General features: G+C 55.9%; 1 protein-coding gene across 3 annotated transcripts in view; it reads left to right on the top strand.

Moving 5' to 3' along the window:
- The window catches only part of KATNIP (katanin interacting protein), a 193,977-nt gene that overhangs the window by 176,312 nt on the left and 2,147 nt on the right, over window positions 1-15,518 (top strand). For 2 of the 3 annotated variants that reach the window (XM_077760457.1, XM_077760456.1), the window contains 8 exons: window positions 4,354-4,519; window positions 7,718-7,875; window positions 9,283-9,347; window positions 10,540-10,650; window positions 12,498-12,637; window positions 14,430-14,531; window positions 15,055-15,215; window positions 15,303-15,391. In XM_077760457.1, the coding sequence (XP_077616583.1) occupies window positions 4,354-4,519; window positions 7,718-7,875; window positions 9,283-9,347; window positions 10,540-10,650; window positions 12,498-12,637; window positions 14,430-14,531; window positions 15,055-15,215; window positions 15,303-15,391 (992 nt within the window). Of the gene's footprint in view, window positions 1-4,353; window positions 4,520-7,717; window positions 7,876-9,282; window positions 9,348-10,539; window positions 10,651-12,497; window positions 12,638-14,429; window positions 14,532-15,054; window positions 15,216-15,302; window positions 15,392-15,518 lie in introns of those variants that run through there. The other variant, XR_013334225.1, reaches the window with a different exon arrangement.

Below are 15,518 nucleotides of genomic sequence, written 5' to 3'. Positions count from 1 at the left end.
TGAATGGAGGTCCCCGGGGAGCCCAACATGCATGCACTTAATTAACCACTAAGTTCTGTCTTCCACTGCCTCGGTTTCCTCAGCGGCACGGGGACAATAAATCCCACGGCCGGAGGCTGGGAAGAGGGTTGCCACACCACACCTGCACCCCCTGTCTGGCCCAGATGACTCCTCCCTGCTTTGTCTTAAGGGACCCCTTGATCGTGGCCCCCATGCTGGCTGTCAGTGCCTGTTCAGGAACCACTCAGCACTCCGCATCTTGGCAGGTCACACGCCCGAGTATCAGGCTTGTAGCCCATGAATCTGGCTCCTGCTGCAAAACTGATCAACACACAGCCGGCCCTGCATGTTCACCCACACCCACCCACCCACCACCGCCCACTCGGATTATGTTACACCAAACCCCAAGCCTCGTAGCACTTCATCTCTAAATATTTCAGGGTGCTGCTCTAAACAATAAGGACATTAAAAAGGACAGAATCTCAATGCCATGATCACACCCCCCAAAATAAAAATTAACAGTGATTCTCTAAATTAGTAGGTATCTATCTAGCATGTTCCTATTTCCCTTGATAGTCTCTCCACCTTCCGTTTTAACAGTTCATTTCTTGAATTGAGGTCTAGGTAAGGTCCATACGTTGTGATTGGTTGTTTTGACAGCCACATAAGTTCCATACATTCTGATTGGTTGTCTTGAGAGCCACGTAAGTTCCATACATTCTGATTGGTTCGTTTGGGATTCAGATAAAGTCCATACATTGTGATTCTTTGTTATGTCTTTTTCTTTTTAAATGTGTATTTAATTTTGAAAGAGGGACAGCGTGAATAGGGAAGGGTCAGAGAGAGAGGGAGACACAGAATCTGAAGCAGACTCCGGGCTCTGAGCTGTCAGCACAGAGCCTGATGCGGGACTTGAACTCGTGAACCACAAGATCATGACCTGAACCAAAGTTGGACACTTAACCAACTGAGCCACCCAGGCGCCCCTGTTAAGTCTCTTAAGCCTCTTATACTCTCTAGATTCCCTTCCATCTTTTTTTCATTTTTTCTTCTAAATTAATTGTTGAAGAAAGGGTTTTGTTTTTTTTGTTTTGGTTTGGTTTTGCCCTTGTAGAGTCAGGATTTTACTGGTTGTATCTTTTTGGTATCGTTTAACGTGTTCCTCGAGCCCCTGTGTTTCTTGTAAATTGTTCATTAGATCTAGATGCCTGATCCGACTGAGGTTTGTGCATGGGGGCAAGATGTGACCATGGGGGTGTCGATGTCCTTGTGCATTCCCTTCAGGACATATGAAAGGTCTGGCTGTCAGGGTTCTTTTTTTTTTTTTTTTTTTATTTTTTTTTTTTAAAAAAAAGAGAGAAAAAAAGAGAGAGACAGTGTGAGCAGGGGAGGGTCAGAGAGAGAGGGAGACACAGAATCCCAAGCAGGCTCCAGGCTCTGAGCTGTCAGCACAGAGCCCGATGTGGGGCTCAAATCCACCAACCATAAGATCATGACCTGAGCCGAAGTCGGACGCTTCACCAACTGAGCCACCCAGGCGCCCCTGGCTGTCAGGGTTCTTGTGACGCTGGCGGTCTGTGTTCAGCGGGCACATCCATTACTACATTAGGGGTTGGTTGCATGATGGTGGTGCACTGATCCTATCCTTCTTTTTTTCATCAATAAAAAGAAATTTTTCTTCAATGATTTGGTTACTCTGAGGTACAAGTCAAATAGGAAAGGCAGTCTAAATGCTTGGTTCTTTCCCTTTATTTTTCAGTTCTCAAAATAAAAAAGTGTTTCTCTGGCATACTAAAACATTTGTGTTTGGGGGCGCCCGGGTGGCTCAGTTGGTTAAGCGTCTGACTCTTGATCTCAGCTCAGGTCTTGATCTTGGGGTCATGAGTTCAAGCCCCACGTTGAGCTCCATGCTGGGTGGGAAGCCTACTTTAAAAAAAAAAAAAAAGTCTGTGTCTGACTGTCATAAATCATGAATTTAAACAGACTGTGTTTGAAGCTTTTCAATTTATTACAGCTTTTATCTTATTGATGCTCTGAGATACTGAGAGCTCCTTTTTTTTAATTTTTTAAACATTTATTTACTTTTGAGAGACAGAGCACAAGCAGGGGAGGGGCGGGGCGGGGGGTACACAGAATCTGAAGCAGGCTCCAGGCCCTGAGCCGTCAACACGGAGCCCAACACGAGCCTCAAACCCATGAACCGTGAGATCATGACCTGAGCTGAAGTCAGACGCTCAACCGACTGAGCCACCCAGGCATCCCCTGCATCCGTTTTTTAAAATAGTAGTCTGTGACAGCTTCCCTGCTTTCCGATGTGACAAGATATCCCAGGCTCCTCTTGGATATTTCTTATCCCAGATGTGGAATCGGCCACCTTCCCCAGGAAGTTCTGGTTCCTTCCAGTGGGAAATGGTATTTAGAGACCATAATGTAGCCACTAGAGAACCTCATTGCTGCTGGGTTTCTGTGGAACCAGTTTCTAGGTTTTTCTGCGGACAGAGCTGGGAAGTATCATTTAGATATTCTTGAGGTTGTCCATGGGGACTTCCCTTCACTGTCAACTATAACTGCTTCAACAACCCTCGCTACTTTCAGAGTTAGGAAGCAGTTTTGCTATGGAGGTAGCCCCATCTCTAGGACAGAGAAGCAATTGCGTTCAGAAGGAAATAGAAGGTTCTCTCGTCGGCCTAATTCCACAAACACCTCCATTTTAAATTGCTGACTCTCCTCAGTTTTAAGGTACCAGCAATAGTAAGACACACCATCCATCAGTTTAATAACCGCCTTTTAGGGAAAGAAAAAAAAGAAACACCTTTTTTTCTAATCTAATCTAATCTAATCTAATCTAATCTAATATCTAAGTGTTCACCTCCCTGGGTGAACACTTAGATTGTAAGGTTTATTCCAAATCCAGAACTTTAAAACGTAGAAAAAATAAGGTTTATTTTAAAATCTAGGAAGTTCTCCCAGTGCAGCAGCCTCTGAGTCACCAGGAAAACAGGAAGGGGAGGGGAGAGGGTTACCCGAGGGGCTGAGAGTTGGGGCCCCCTGTTCCCGGCCAGGCTGCGCAGTGGGGATGCCAGGACACAGGCCTGAGCCACGATATAACGGCCTGGGGTCAAGGCTGCGCCGCGCCGGGCAGACGAGGGCCGCCAGTGGCAGAATGGTCTCTGGGATGAAAACAGGCAAAGTCGAGAACGAAGAGGCAGGCTGTTTCAAGCATGAGGCCCAGAAACCGGCCAGGATGGGAGTACAGTTCGGGTGAGGTGCCAGGTTCATTCAGAACAGTGGTGAAGAAGCGCGTGACGGCGCCAGGGGCTCCCTTTGAGGGGCGGGGGCTGCCCTGGGCTGCAGACCAGCTCCCCACTGACCCACCTGCCCCTTCCTGTGCTGTTCCCACACCAACAGCGGCCAAGTGCACCCTAGCGCCTTAGTATCTCTCTCCCCGATGCAAGAAAGAAGGAATCAAATTCTTTCAAAATGCGCCGTAGAGCCCATGCAGCGTCTTACACAAAGTTTGGAAAACAGGGNCCCCCCCCCCTCTGCTGGCACAAATGTGCGTTTCACTTCTGCGTGCCCGATTCTGGTCCCTGTGCCCGTTTTCCAGCATTAAAATCAGTACCCGTGGCCGCCTTTTTCATGTCACCGCGTCATCCTCATGATTATTGTTTTAACAAGTGTACAGATGTACTTCACTCTTTGTGTTTTGAGCCTCTTGGAGGTATTTTCGATCATTGTTTTTTGTGGTGGTGTTTTTTTGCTGTTTATAATAAACAACACTATAATGAATATCTTCCCGCGGGTTGAACAAATTTTCCTTAGAGGAAAAGAGTTCCAGAAATGGAATCCCAAAGGGTCCAGAAAGATGACACATTCTCCTCATCTATTTTAGACCTTGATGGCAGGGCTCCTGGGTGGCTCAGTCGGTTAAGCGTCCGACTTTGACTCAGGTCATGATCTCGTGGTTTGTGGGTTCGAGCCCCGCGTTGGGCTCTGTGCTGACAGCTCAGAGCCTAGAGCCTGCTTCGGATTCCATGTCTCCCTCTCTCTCTCTCCCCCGCCCCCCCCNCCATTTCTCAAAAATAAACATTAAAAAATTTAAAAAGAAAAAGCCTTGATGGCTGGCTCACCCCACCTTTAACAGCACAGACTGTTACTTCTTCCCATTTTTGTATTTTGTCTGATTTTCGTGGCCCCTCCCTGTGGCTATAATCAGGCCCCCCTAACAAGCCCAACACAGCCAGGCCGGTGCAGGGGGTGCCAGGGGCCGATGGGGGGTATAGACCCCACTCTGATTTCCCCCAGAGGACATGGCCAAGCCCCACCTGACCGCACCCTCCCCACTGTTTGCAGGTTAGTCGATGGTGCCAACATCACCATGGAGGATGAGCATATGTGGCTGGTCCCCTTCTCCCCGGGCCTGGACCACGTGGTCACGATCCGCTTCGACAGAGCCGAAAACATCGCAGGCCTGCGCTTCTGGAACTACAATAAATCTCCCGAGGACACCTATCGCGGGGTAAGCTGGGGAATAGAAGTGAGCTCAGTCCACTGTCAGGGAAACAGCGCCTTGATGAATGGCTGGTGTAGCTGCCAGAGAGGGGCATAAATCTTCCAGAACTTACCAAATGGAGCCAGGGGGTGGGGTTATAACCAGGGAGAGAACACACTGCTATTTGCTTCTCCTGCAAACAGCAAATGTGGGCTAAAGAGCCCAGGGCAGACTTGGGACACTTTGTGTCTCCTGGGGCTCAGGCATTCCCAACAGGCCCAGGCCCTGAGCCTAGCGCCGGACAGAGGCCCTGTGGTTTGTTGAGGGTAGGGTGCCAGGCCCTGAGCTGAGGGCTTTGCACCCATTCGTTTCATGGGGCCCTTGCTCCAGCCTCTGGGAGGCTGGTGTCAGGACCCCCATCTTTCAGAGTATAAAAAATTGGGGTTCAGGATGGTCCATTCACTCGTCCAGGGTCACACGGCTGGAGCCCACGCTCAGTTCCCCAGCACGTGCTTCCGCTGCTGGGCGTGCCGCTGCTGTGGTGTGGACAAAGAGCATCCCAAGTGCCCTTTTCGTGGGCTTTTCTGTCCTCCTGTGACTATGACCTGTGATGAGTTTGTCCCCTTCCCCTGCCACACAGGGGTGACAGTGAGAAGGCCACTGAAAATGCAGCAATGCAGTTAGGGCCCCAAAGTCACAGGCCCCAGTCTGAATCCCAGCTCTGACCCTAAGCAGCTGTGTGGTCTTGGGCAAGTGGCCTGCTTCCCCTGGGCCTCAGTTTCCCTGTCTGTCAAGTGAGGAGGTGGATGATGCCTGCCTTGGGAGAGTACCCATCATCCTCTGCCATACGGAAGCTGACCAAACCAGGCCTTGGCCTCGGGTCCCGTGAGCCCCACGTGTGGCTCCCCCACATGCACCTGCCAGAGAGTTCCTTCTACAGGCCCCATGGGGCTTGCAGAACTGTGGGGGTTTGCCACAGGAGAGTCAGCAGCCCCCCAGGGGGCTCGCCTTCCGGAGCAGCACGGTTCACAAGCCCCCCAGGCCACGCCCCCGTTCCCAGAGCACGCTCTCAAGTTCAGCAGGTCTAAAAGGTCAGATACACTGGCGTTAAAAGCTCCCTCTCTGGCTCAACTCGGGCCTCTGAGCCTTTATGTTCCCTTGAGTGAATCAGTCTGGCCGGTTGTGCCTCCACGGCCTGGATTTGCTGCCTGGAAATGTTGGACCCAGAGCCCCTGCTTCCCACAAGCCTGGCCGCCACCAGCCTCGGTGCCAGTGACAGATGGCCACCGTGGGACTGGAGAGATGGGCACAGCCTGGAAGGGCAAACCCTGGAGGGCAGCATGGTGGCAACAACCATTTGCACCCCAGGAAAATGCCTTGGCCGCCGGTACTCCCAAGGCTCTCTGGGTGCTCAGGTTACAGGTCCCTGGCATGTGATGAGAGCCAGGCCTTGCACGCTAGAGATGGAGCCTCAGATCCCTGCAGTGTGTCCTCAGGAAAATTGCTTAACCTCTCTGAACTCCTATTTCCTTGGCCGTAAGAAGGAGACGATAGTAGAAGCCCCATCCAAGGGACTAAACAGAGGCCTGGGGAAGTCAGGGACACTTCCTAGTGGAGGCGGTGGCGCTGGAGGAGGGACAGAGCCTTCCTGGGCCTCTGCGCTGCTCTGTCGCCAGCCCCCCGCTAGCCCCAAGCCCAGCTGAAGAAGGACCCGAGGAGTCGTGCTGACCGTGCCGGTGCAGGTCTGCGCCCCTGGGCCAATCGTATGACAAGCGGGTTACAGTTCTGTGCGTCCAGGTCCAGCGCCGGGGCCAGGGGCTGAATCAGCCTGGAGCAAGGCCGAGCGGGGAGAGGCAGTGACAGCTCTTGGGCCCCCATATCCAGCCACCGCTGAAGCCATTTAACCCTACGCGCGGCCGGCGTCTGTGCCCCGTGCCCGGCTGCCCTGAGGGGAATCCCTAAGTGCTGAAGGAAGGAAGGGCCCCCGGGGCACATGCGTTCTCTCTGAGACCCGGGGCAGGGCCTCGTTCTTTCTGCACAGCCCCTCCGCGTCTCCTGGGGCTGAGAATCTGCCAGTATGGTCAGCAGTTGGGCCCCTGTTCCTCACCAGGAAGATGCAAGGGGCCCTGATTCCAAAACGTGTAGTCGGAAAGAGAGCGCTGGTCTACCGCCCCTCTCTGCTCACCTACCGCCCCCCTGCCCAAGGGAGGCAGACCTGAGCCGCCTCAGACCCTGCCGTTCAGGCTTGGAGGTTCACGGGCAGATCCTGGCTACGTGGCTGGTGAAGTCTGTCCTAGAACAGGGCAACCGGTTGGCCCAGACCCCCCGCCCCCCATTCAGCGGGCTGGAAAGCACCCACTCAGCACCAGGCCAGGAAGCAGGTATAGGTGACCCTGCCAGGGCCTCTGCTGCAGAGGGAGACCCAGAAACTGCCGAGGACACTGTTGGGGACCACGTGAGCTAAGGGGGCACCTGGGGGGCTCCATCGGTGAAGCGTCCGACTTCAGCTCAGGTCATGATGTCTCAGTTCATGAGTTCGAGCCCCACATTGGACTTGCTGCCGTCAGCACAAAGCCCTCTCTCTGTCCCTTCTCTGCTCACACTTCCACTCTCTCAAAAAATAAACAAACATTTTTAAAAAGGACGAGCTGAGGGCCATGAGAAGAAAGATCAGGGAGGGACTCATTCTGTCCTGGGAACAGCATAGAAGTGGAAGATTGTGAGGTGGGGCTTGAAGAAGGGTCAGTGCCCAACACCTACTGAGTACATCTCTTGTACCAGGCGCTGCATTCCGCATCTTTTGCATACGTTTACTCATCGTCAAGCCCATTTAACAGAGGAGGCAGTTGAAGCATAGGGAGGTTAAGTAACTTGCACAGCGACTAATGGTGGAGGTCGGGGCACCTGAGTCCGACGCCCTTGACCATTGAGCTGCTCTGCAGCGGGTGAGGGGGGTGGGGATCCGGGCCGAGTCAGGCGCCACCCCTGCTTGTGGACCACCATCGTCCCCTGCCGTCTGCCCAGTGCCCAGCACGGCGCCTGGCAGGGAGTGGGGGTGGCCCCGGAAAGTGGCCTGACGCGGTGCTTCTGGCCTGAGGGAGAGGCCAGGCCAGGCTGTCTGTCCGGCGTGGGGGCTCTGTGAAGGCCGCTCGTCACACACGGCAACATGCCCGACCTCCACGCTGGCCTCCTTCCTTAAGGCACGGGTTTTCCTTTGTTTGCTAGGCCAAGATCGTCCACGTGTCCCTGGACGGCCTGTGCATCTCCCCTCCCGAGGGCTTCCTCATCCGGAAGGGACCAGGCAACTGCCACTTTGATTTCGCTCAAGAAATTCTCTTTGTGGATTACCTCCAGGCTCGACAGCTGCCCCAGCCGGCCCGGAGGTGAGTGGGGGGAGGCCCAGGAGTGTCCCCTCCCCCGGTCCTCGGGGCTGCCGGTCCTCGGGGCTGCCGGCTCCACACGTCGCTCTGAAGTTTATACCTAAAGGTTTTGAAACGATGATCAAACGCGTTGCTTTTCAACTTGGCGGTTTTCTAAAGCTCAGCCAAGCCTCTCCGGAAGCCTGTGGGATGTACCCACCTTGTCTAGGGATGTTTGGGCTGCTCACAGTCTGGAGTGCTGGAAATTTTAAATGCTTCGTTGCACTTCCTGCTGGGAAAAGAGGCTCCAGCCTGCCTCTATTCCAGAAATGCCCGCCGGCCAATTCAGGGAAGGGCCTTCTCTCTCTCTCTCTCTCTCTTGTTTCTGAGTTCCCAGTTTAGAGTCAAAGAGAAAATGAGAGCCTAACATTTTGTGGGTTCACTGGTATTTCTTGGCCCCTGTCTCAGCTGCATTATAGGTCCTAACAATTTGTAAATGCCATGTTCAGTTAACTCATTTAAAGCCCCTGAAGTCCAAACGCCGGAGGCCAAGCTCACAAAACAAACGAGTTTCCCTCCACTGTGGCTGGGATCGCTTGTTGGGCCGGTCATTGGGAACAGCCATGTAATTATAAGATTGCTCTTGAAATTGAAGAAAACCAGGAAGGCCTGGGGGGTACTGGCTGTGGACCTGGGAGAGAGACCCTGTGGGGCAGAGTGTGGAGAAGAGACAACCACCACACCCACTTCCAAGTGCTGGCTCTGGTCTGATGCTTTGTTTTTATCCTTCTACCCACCCTTTGAAGTAGGGATTATTATGCTCGTTGTACAGATGTGGGAACTGAGGCCCCTGCTATTGAAGCCACTTGCTCAGGATCACAAAGCCAAAGCCTTCAGGATACAACCCACCTTCCACTGGCCTCCTCTCCCTTCCCGACCCGCACCCCAGCCCCCCGGTGCTTCCCCACCACAGGGCCTTTGCTCTGGCTGCCCCTCTGCTTAGAGGGTTCAGCTCTGACTCTGTGCGGCTGCCTCCCTCTCAGCGCAGGCGCCAGGTCCCTGGCCACCCCCTAGGGTGGCCTACCCCAGCCGGGCACTCCACCCCGCCCTGGCTCCAGCCCAGCTGTCAGCGCAGCGTGGACTCGCCTTGTTCATGAAGGGGCCGTAGTGCTGGGTGGTTAAGTGTGGACTCCGGAACCAGACAACCTCAGGCCACATCCCAGTTCTGCCGCCTGCCCTCCAGGTGGCCCTGAGCAAGTGACTTCACCTCTCTGTGCGCCTCACCCGCAACCCAGGGCTATAAGGGTACCCACCTCCCAGGGCCATATGGTCTTCAAAGTCTTTTGCCCGGGGGACAACTGACCAGCGATCAGGGTAGTCACAATCTTCTGCTTCCTGGTGCTGTTTTGTGTTTTGTTTTGTTTTTTTTAGGCTCAGCACGCAAAGCCAGGAACGGGCAAGCATGGACTACGAGGCACCCCTGATGCCCTGCGGCTGTATCCTCCCTGCACAGGCCCTCGGGGGCCCCGCCTGGAGCCCCAGGACAGGGCTCAGCCCCTGTGGTGACATTGGGGTTCACCAGGCAGGGAAACCCGGGAGACGACGGGAGGGTTGGCGGGTCCTCGGGTCCACCGGGTACTGCCGGGGGAGGGGGGGGCAGCGGAACAACGACCCGAGTCCCAGATCCCACCGCCTGGCCGGCCGACTTTCAGGGGGCCGCACCCGGGACTCCAGAGGGGAGGGCCCAGAGAAGCTGGAGCTTTCCGCAGGCCCTAAACTGGAGGCTGTCCTGGGCTCCAGGCAGGGAGGAGGTGAAGATGGAAGTAAGGGCAGCTCACAGTTGCTAGCCCTTTCCTCGGCCTGGCACTGCTCACAGCAGGCTGCCCGTGTGAGCTCCGGCCTCACCACAGCCCTGGGCTAGCATCCCCACTTCACAGATGAGAGAACTGAGGCCCAGAGAGGCCAAGTAACTTGCCCCAGGCCACATAGCTGGGAAGGGACAGGACAGGTTAGTGAACGTGAACCCGGCTCTCTCGCTGGCCCGTTCTTCTGGCAGGTCTGCTTGTGGCTATGATATTGCCCAGAGCCGCCCCTCTGGTTTCCTGCCCTGCCTGCCCCTGGAATGCTGGGAGCAGGTTGGGGACGGGGCCACGGATGGGCTTGGTGCCCCACTGTGTCTGTGGGATAGGACTTGGGTCACCCTGCCACGGCCACAGCCCTCCTGGTGCTCATGTACCTCCCCCCCTGCCCCCTGCACACTTGAAGTGGGTGGAGGAGAGAGCAGGTGCTCCGTTCTTGACATCTCATAACCAGGGAAACTGAGGCACGAGAGAGTTTGAGTCCCGGTCCCTTTGTCCAGCACGACCACACGACGAGTTTCTGACGCAAATGGGCCTCCTTCCCACCAGCTCCCTGGAGAAGGGCTGCCCCCCCGGCCCTCCCGTCTCCCGGGACGTGGAGGAAGGTTGTTCGCTCCTAAAACACACGCACGCGCAGCTCACAGTAAAGACAGTTCGATGCCACACGTATCTGGACAGACTTCTGTCTCATGCGGGAAAAAGTGATTTTTTTTTTCTCTCTCCTTCACTGCATAAGCCCCGCAAAAAATATATCCTAACGTTACCTCTGCCATTGTCTTGCTTTGTTCTCAGAAAATTAAGCCTATTTTTCCTTAATGCTGTGGCCCAGTCATCTTTCAGTTCCAGCTCCTGACCAGCTGGGGTGACCCCTATTACATCGGTCTCACGGGCCTGGAGCTATACGATGAGCGGGGAGAAAAAATCCCTCTGTCGGAAAACAGTATCCTTTCTAGGCAGAAGGGGGCCCCACCCTGAGCAAGGGAATGTGAGGGGGCCAGGGGAAGGGGAGGGAATAGTGCTGTAAGAACCAGACCCCGGGACCGAAAGCTCAGGGGCTTCAGCTGATGGCCAGATGCTGACCCTTGGGAGTGCCAAGGTCATGAATCCCACAAAACAGAGAGTCCTGTGGTCCAGGGTACCAACTGCACCCCGTCCTGGAGAGCCACAGGCACTTTGGGGTTCTAAAGGCTCTGGCAAGGCCTGCAGGGAGCAGCCGGAGGCCCTGTGTTCAGCCCAGCAAATTCACCAACCCCTTTGTTCATGGAGGGCCCACGCCAGAATTCGCAAATGATTAGCCCACTGAGTGTTGAAATACTTCAGACGAGTTGCTAATATTTTTTAAAGATCAGGGCGTTTCACAGGAACACGTCCATCTTCAGCCACTCTTGAGAAATCAGCAGTGTTTGAGGCCACGGTCATGCACAGCCATGATGGTCGGACCGGAGTATCCACTGCCCTTTTTTTCTCCACGCGTGTCCTTATTATTTTCTACCAGGCCCCCCAGATTGCTAATACTTGCTGAGGGCTCACTCTGTGAGGGCTTGTCCCATGGGACCTGGTTTGGTCTCACAACAGTCTTGGGAAGTGAATGCTGTTATCCCCATTTTACAAATGAAGAACTGAGACACAGAGAAGTCAAGTAACTTGCCCAAGGTCACACAGCATAGGAGTGAGGACTGGGAGTCCGCCTCCAGAGACCATGCTCTGACCACTGAGCTGTCATGCATCTCTTTGCTGTCACCTGCCTGACCCCTCTGGGCCTTTGCCCTGTGACCCCTGGGCCACCATAGGGACTGGCCAGAGCAGGTCCAGCCCCAAAGCCTGCCTTGCACCTCTTTGGGATTCCCTGGCTTCCCCCGGTGACACCATCCTCTTCACTTGACATGAATGATTGTGGTGGCTTTGACTGTTATTAGTGAGTCCTTGGACGTGTAAGGCTCCATTGATTTTAGCGAGTGTGCTCACATCCAGTGTCCTCTGAAATCCTCACATCAATTCTGGGATGTGGAGGCTTTTAATTTTTTTTAGTGTTTATTTTTGAGAGAGAGAGAGAGGGAGGGAGGGGGACACAGAATCCGAAGCAGGCTCCAGCCTCTGAGCTGTCAGCACAGAGTCCAACATGGGGCTCGAACCCACGAACCATGAGAACATGACCTGAGCTGAAGTCAGACACTTAACTGACTGAGCCACCCAGGTGCCCCGGATATGGAGGTTTTTATACCCATTTTACAGGTGAGGAAACAAGCCCCAAGGTGCTCTCTGACTCTCCCGAGACCTCCGGTCAAAATGCAGAAGCTGGAACTAGTTTGTCCAGATAGGCACTAATGTCCAGCAGTTGAGTGGCCACGACTGGGTCAGGTGCCCCTCCGCTCCCCACCATGCATCCAGCCTCAGGCTGGTCCTCACATGTCGTGTCCAGTCCGGCCGCCACCCAGTCCCCTTGCAAAAGAAACCACTCTCCTAAGCATCAGCCACAAATTCTGTTCCTGCCTCCAGCATCCCGGGGAGACTGATCCCCGGCCATCTGTCTGTGTGGCCTCCTCCCCTTTCCTTGAAACTGCCCCCCCCACACACACACCCACCCGTTGGCCTCTGTGCTCATTTTCCCCGGAATGTCTGATTTGGCTGTCACTTTTCCGGCTGCCCAGAGCAGCAGACGGCCGTGCTGCCCGCCAGCCCGGGCGTCCCCGGGGCCATGCCGTCAGCGCGAGGAGGCCCGTGGCCGCATGCGTGGCACACGGCTTCCAGCACACCACTCCCGGTTATGGCAGCTTAGAGGCTCCCCAGATATCGCCGCCTTCCCCGACAGCGTGAACTCCCTGGAGGGCGTGTGCGGGGACGTCCGGACGCCTGATAAGCTCATCGACCAAGTGAACGACACCAGCGACGGTCGGCACATGTGGCTGGCTCCCATCCTGCCCGGCCTGGTGGGTGCGCAGGGGCTGCCAGCCCTGGGATGGGCGGGGCCGCTTCGCGTCCTTGGTCTCGGGGACGCGTCCTCACGTTAATCTTCAGCAAACCAAAATGCCGAGGGCTGTCAGGACAGCTGGCGTCCCGCAGACGCACACATCTGACAAGAACTCCTCCAGCGAGTCCTTTCTCCTTGCGCTTGGGGTGGTTGTGACAAGGGGCTGCCCACGTGGAACGCTGGAGGCCCCGTGCAGAAGCCCCTCTGCCCTCCAGCCTCTGGCCATGTTCCCTGTTCTGCCTCTCCTTGAGGGCCCCGGACCCCGGCCCTGCCTCCTCTCTGGCCCCGGCTCTTCAACTGACTCAGTTTTGCAGATCTCAGACCCTCCCACGGGCCCTGCTTGTCACTGGGGGACCTGAGGGTGGGGACCTAGAGAGAGAAGAGACAAACTGGGGGCGGCTGGCGGTTCTAGCCCCGCGCCAGCCTCATGCTACATAAGTGCAGCAGGCCCTGGGGCGTGCATGTGACCGCCAAGGTGTCCCCTTCCCCGGTGTGACCGGGCAGAAGGGCTCGGAGGGATACTTTGCTCTGTACTGGAGCTTTTCTGACAGTGGCCCCCCGCCACCCTGAACTCCGAGCGTCTGACCGCTCCGCTGCGCCAAGGCCAGCCCAGCACCGCAGGGGAGAAGCACGGAGGTCTCAGCCCCGAGAGCCCGGCCCGGCCCACCCACGGCATCTTGTGTTTGGCCAATGCATGTTTTCCCACCATCTTTCACTTGACTTTTGGTGTGAGGTTGTCTCTCCAGCTCTCTCTCTCCAGCTGGACTCAAACCTTTGTTTGTTGTTGAGAGAGTACCAGCTGTGGAGGGGTTGGGGTGGGGGGAGGACAGAGGGTCTGAAGCGGGCTCTGTGCTGACAGCAGGGAGCCAGACTCGGGGCTTGAACCCACCGAACCCCGAGATCGTGACCTGAGCCAACGTCAGACACTCAAGAGACTGAGCCACCCAGGCGCCCCGGGACTCAAACATTTGTTATCTGCTTGAGCCCCTGGGGCAACTGAGTTTGAGGACCTCTGTTATTTCCGTGGTGCCGTCAGAAGGCTGACCCTGCCCCAGCAGTACTCCCCCCCTCTCCACCCCCCTGCGACTTCCTCTGAGACCTTCTGACGATGGCCAACGAGGCTGAGACCCAGGGCCTGGGGCAAAACGGAGCCTGCAGTCTGTGGCCAGCACTGAATGCTTATTGCTTTATTCTGTCGTGCAAGGGGCCGCCTGATATTGGAGAGTCTTTGTTGAGGCGGTGGGGGTGTGGTGGGGGAAGCCAAGGGTCTGACCTAACTAGCTGATCCTGCCACTGATCTGGTCACGTCCCCACCCCCCCTGCGCGGGGCAGAGCTTCAAAGACACACACTGCAAATCCCCCACCCTGCTCTCAGGGCCTCTGCTGTGCCACTCACTTGTGGTTGGGGAAAGGACAGATCAGGGTCAAGGCCGCGCTGATCCCCCCGGGACCGTGCTCCCTGACCTGGGCCCTCGCCTTTGGCCAATGAAGCCCGTACTATGTTTTTGGCTGGCCTGGGGGGAGGGAAGGGTGCACCCATTTCTCCTCGGGTATTTGAACGAGGGAACCAGGCCCTCCCAGAGCCAGCTCAGCAGCTCGTTGCAAACGCAGCCACACGTGACCGGACTCAAGATGGGCTTCCAGGAGACGGAAGGCAGCGGGAACCCCAGCACCACGGCCCTGGCACCCGCCCCTGCCCATTGCCTCTGTTTCCAAACATGCCTGGTTTAATGAGTTCTCCTCTCTGACAGGTGAACCGGGTTTATGTGATTTTCGATCTGCCTACCACCGTGTCAATGATCAAACTGTGGAATTACGCAAAAACGCCCCATCGAGGGGTGAAGGAGTTTGGTGTAAGTACTTATTAGCTGGTTTTTTTGAGATAATTATGCTCACTGTAATTAGCCTGCTGGCAATTACCATGTGTCGCCGTTTGATTTGCTTCTCTCCGTTGCTACCTTAGACACCAATGCCTGGCCCTCAGATGCAGGGGAATTCGCCATCCAATCGCGAATTCAGAACCTGCCCCGAGTGATTTGAATCATCACCCTGAAAAAAACAGGCTTTTCTTTCATCTTGTCTTTTCCAGTCCTAGTGGTGTAGGGAATTCTTCACACTGGGAGGCAACTCTGGGGCCGGGAGAACCGGGCCCCCAGGGGCCAAAGACCCGGATTTGCCTCCCCGCTCAACCACGTGGGCTCAAGGTACCTGAAGCCTTTGAGCCTCCGCGTCCCCGTGTGGCCGAGGGTTGCGAAGCTCTGACCTCAGAACCAGGCTGGACTAGCGGGCGAGGCTTGGCCCCGCTTGGCCGAGGCCGCGGGTGGGAAGGGGGGGTCCCCGGCCGCACAGTGCAGCCCCCCTCCTCTGTCTGCCCAGCTCCTGGTGGATGACTTGCTGGTATACAACGGGATCCTGGCCATGGTGGGCCACCTGGTGGGGGGCATCCTGCCCACGTGCGAGCCCACAGTGCCCTATCACACCATCCTCTTCACCGACGACGCGGACGTGTGCCGCCAGGAGAAACACACCATCATCAGGTGCGCCCCCCGCCCGCGCCACGGCCTCCCCTGCCTGCCCCAACGGGGACAGAGGCAGGGGTCGAGCCCTCCGTCTTCTCCCCCCAGCAATCAGGTGGAGGACCAGGACGTGCAGATGATGAATGAGAACCAAATCGTTACCAACTCGAAGAAGAAGCAGAGCGCGGTTGACCCAGGTCAGTGTGGGCTCTCGGCCCAGAGCGTAGGCCTCTGGGCTTTAGGCTGAGCGGTCTTTAGGCCGATGGCCCCTGCCTGCCCCTCGGACCCCTCTTCTCTCCCCAGGAGCCTGACTGGGGGGGGGGG

This window comes from Crocuta crocuta, unplaced genomic scaffold (assembly GCF_008692635.1).
Source record: "Crocuta crocuta isolate KB4526 unplaced genomic scaffold, BGI_CrCroc_1.0 scaffold73, whole genome shotgun sequence".
NCBI classification, from domain to species: domain Eukaryota; kingdom Metazoa; phylum Chordata; class Mammalia; order Carnivora; family Hyaenidae; genus Crocuta; species Crocuta crocuta.
Note: the sequence above shows the minus strand (reverse complement) of the source record. Positions and strands in the feature narration are given on the sequence as shown.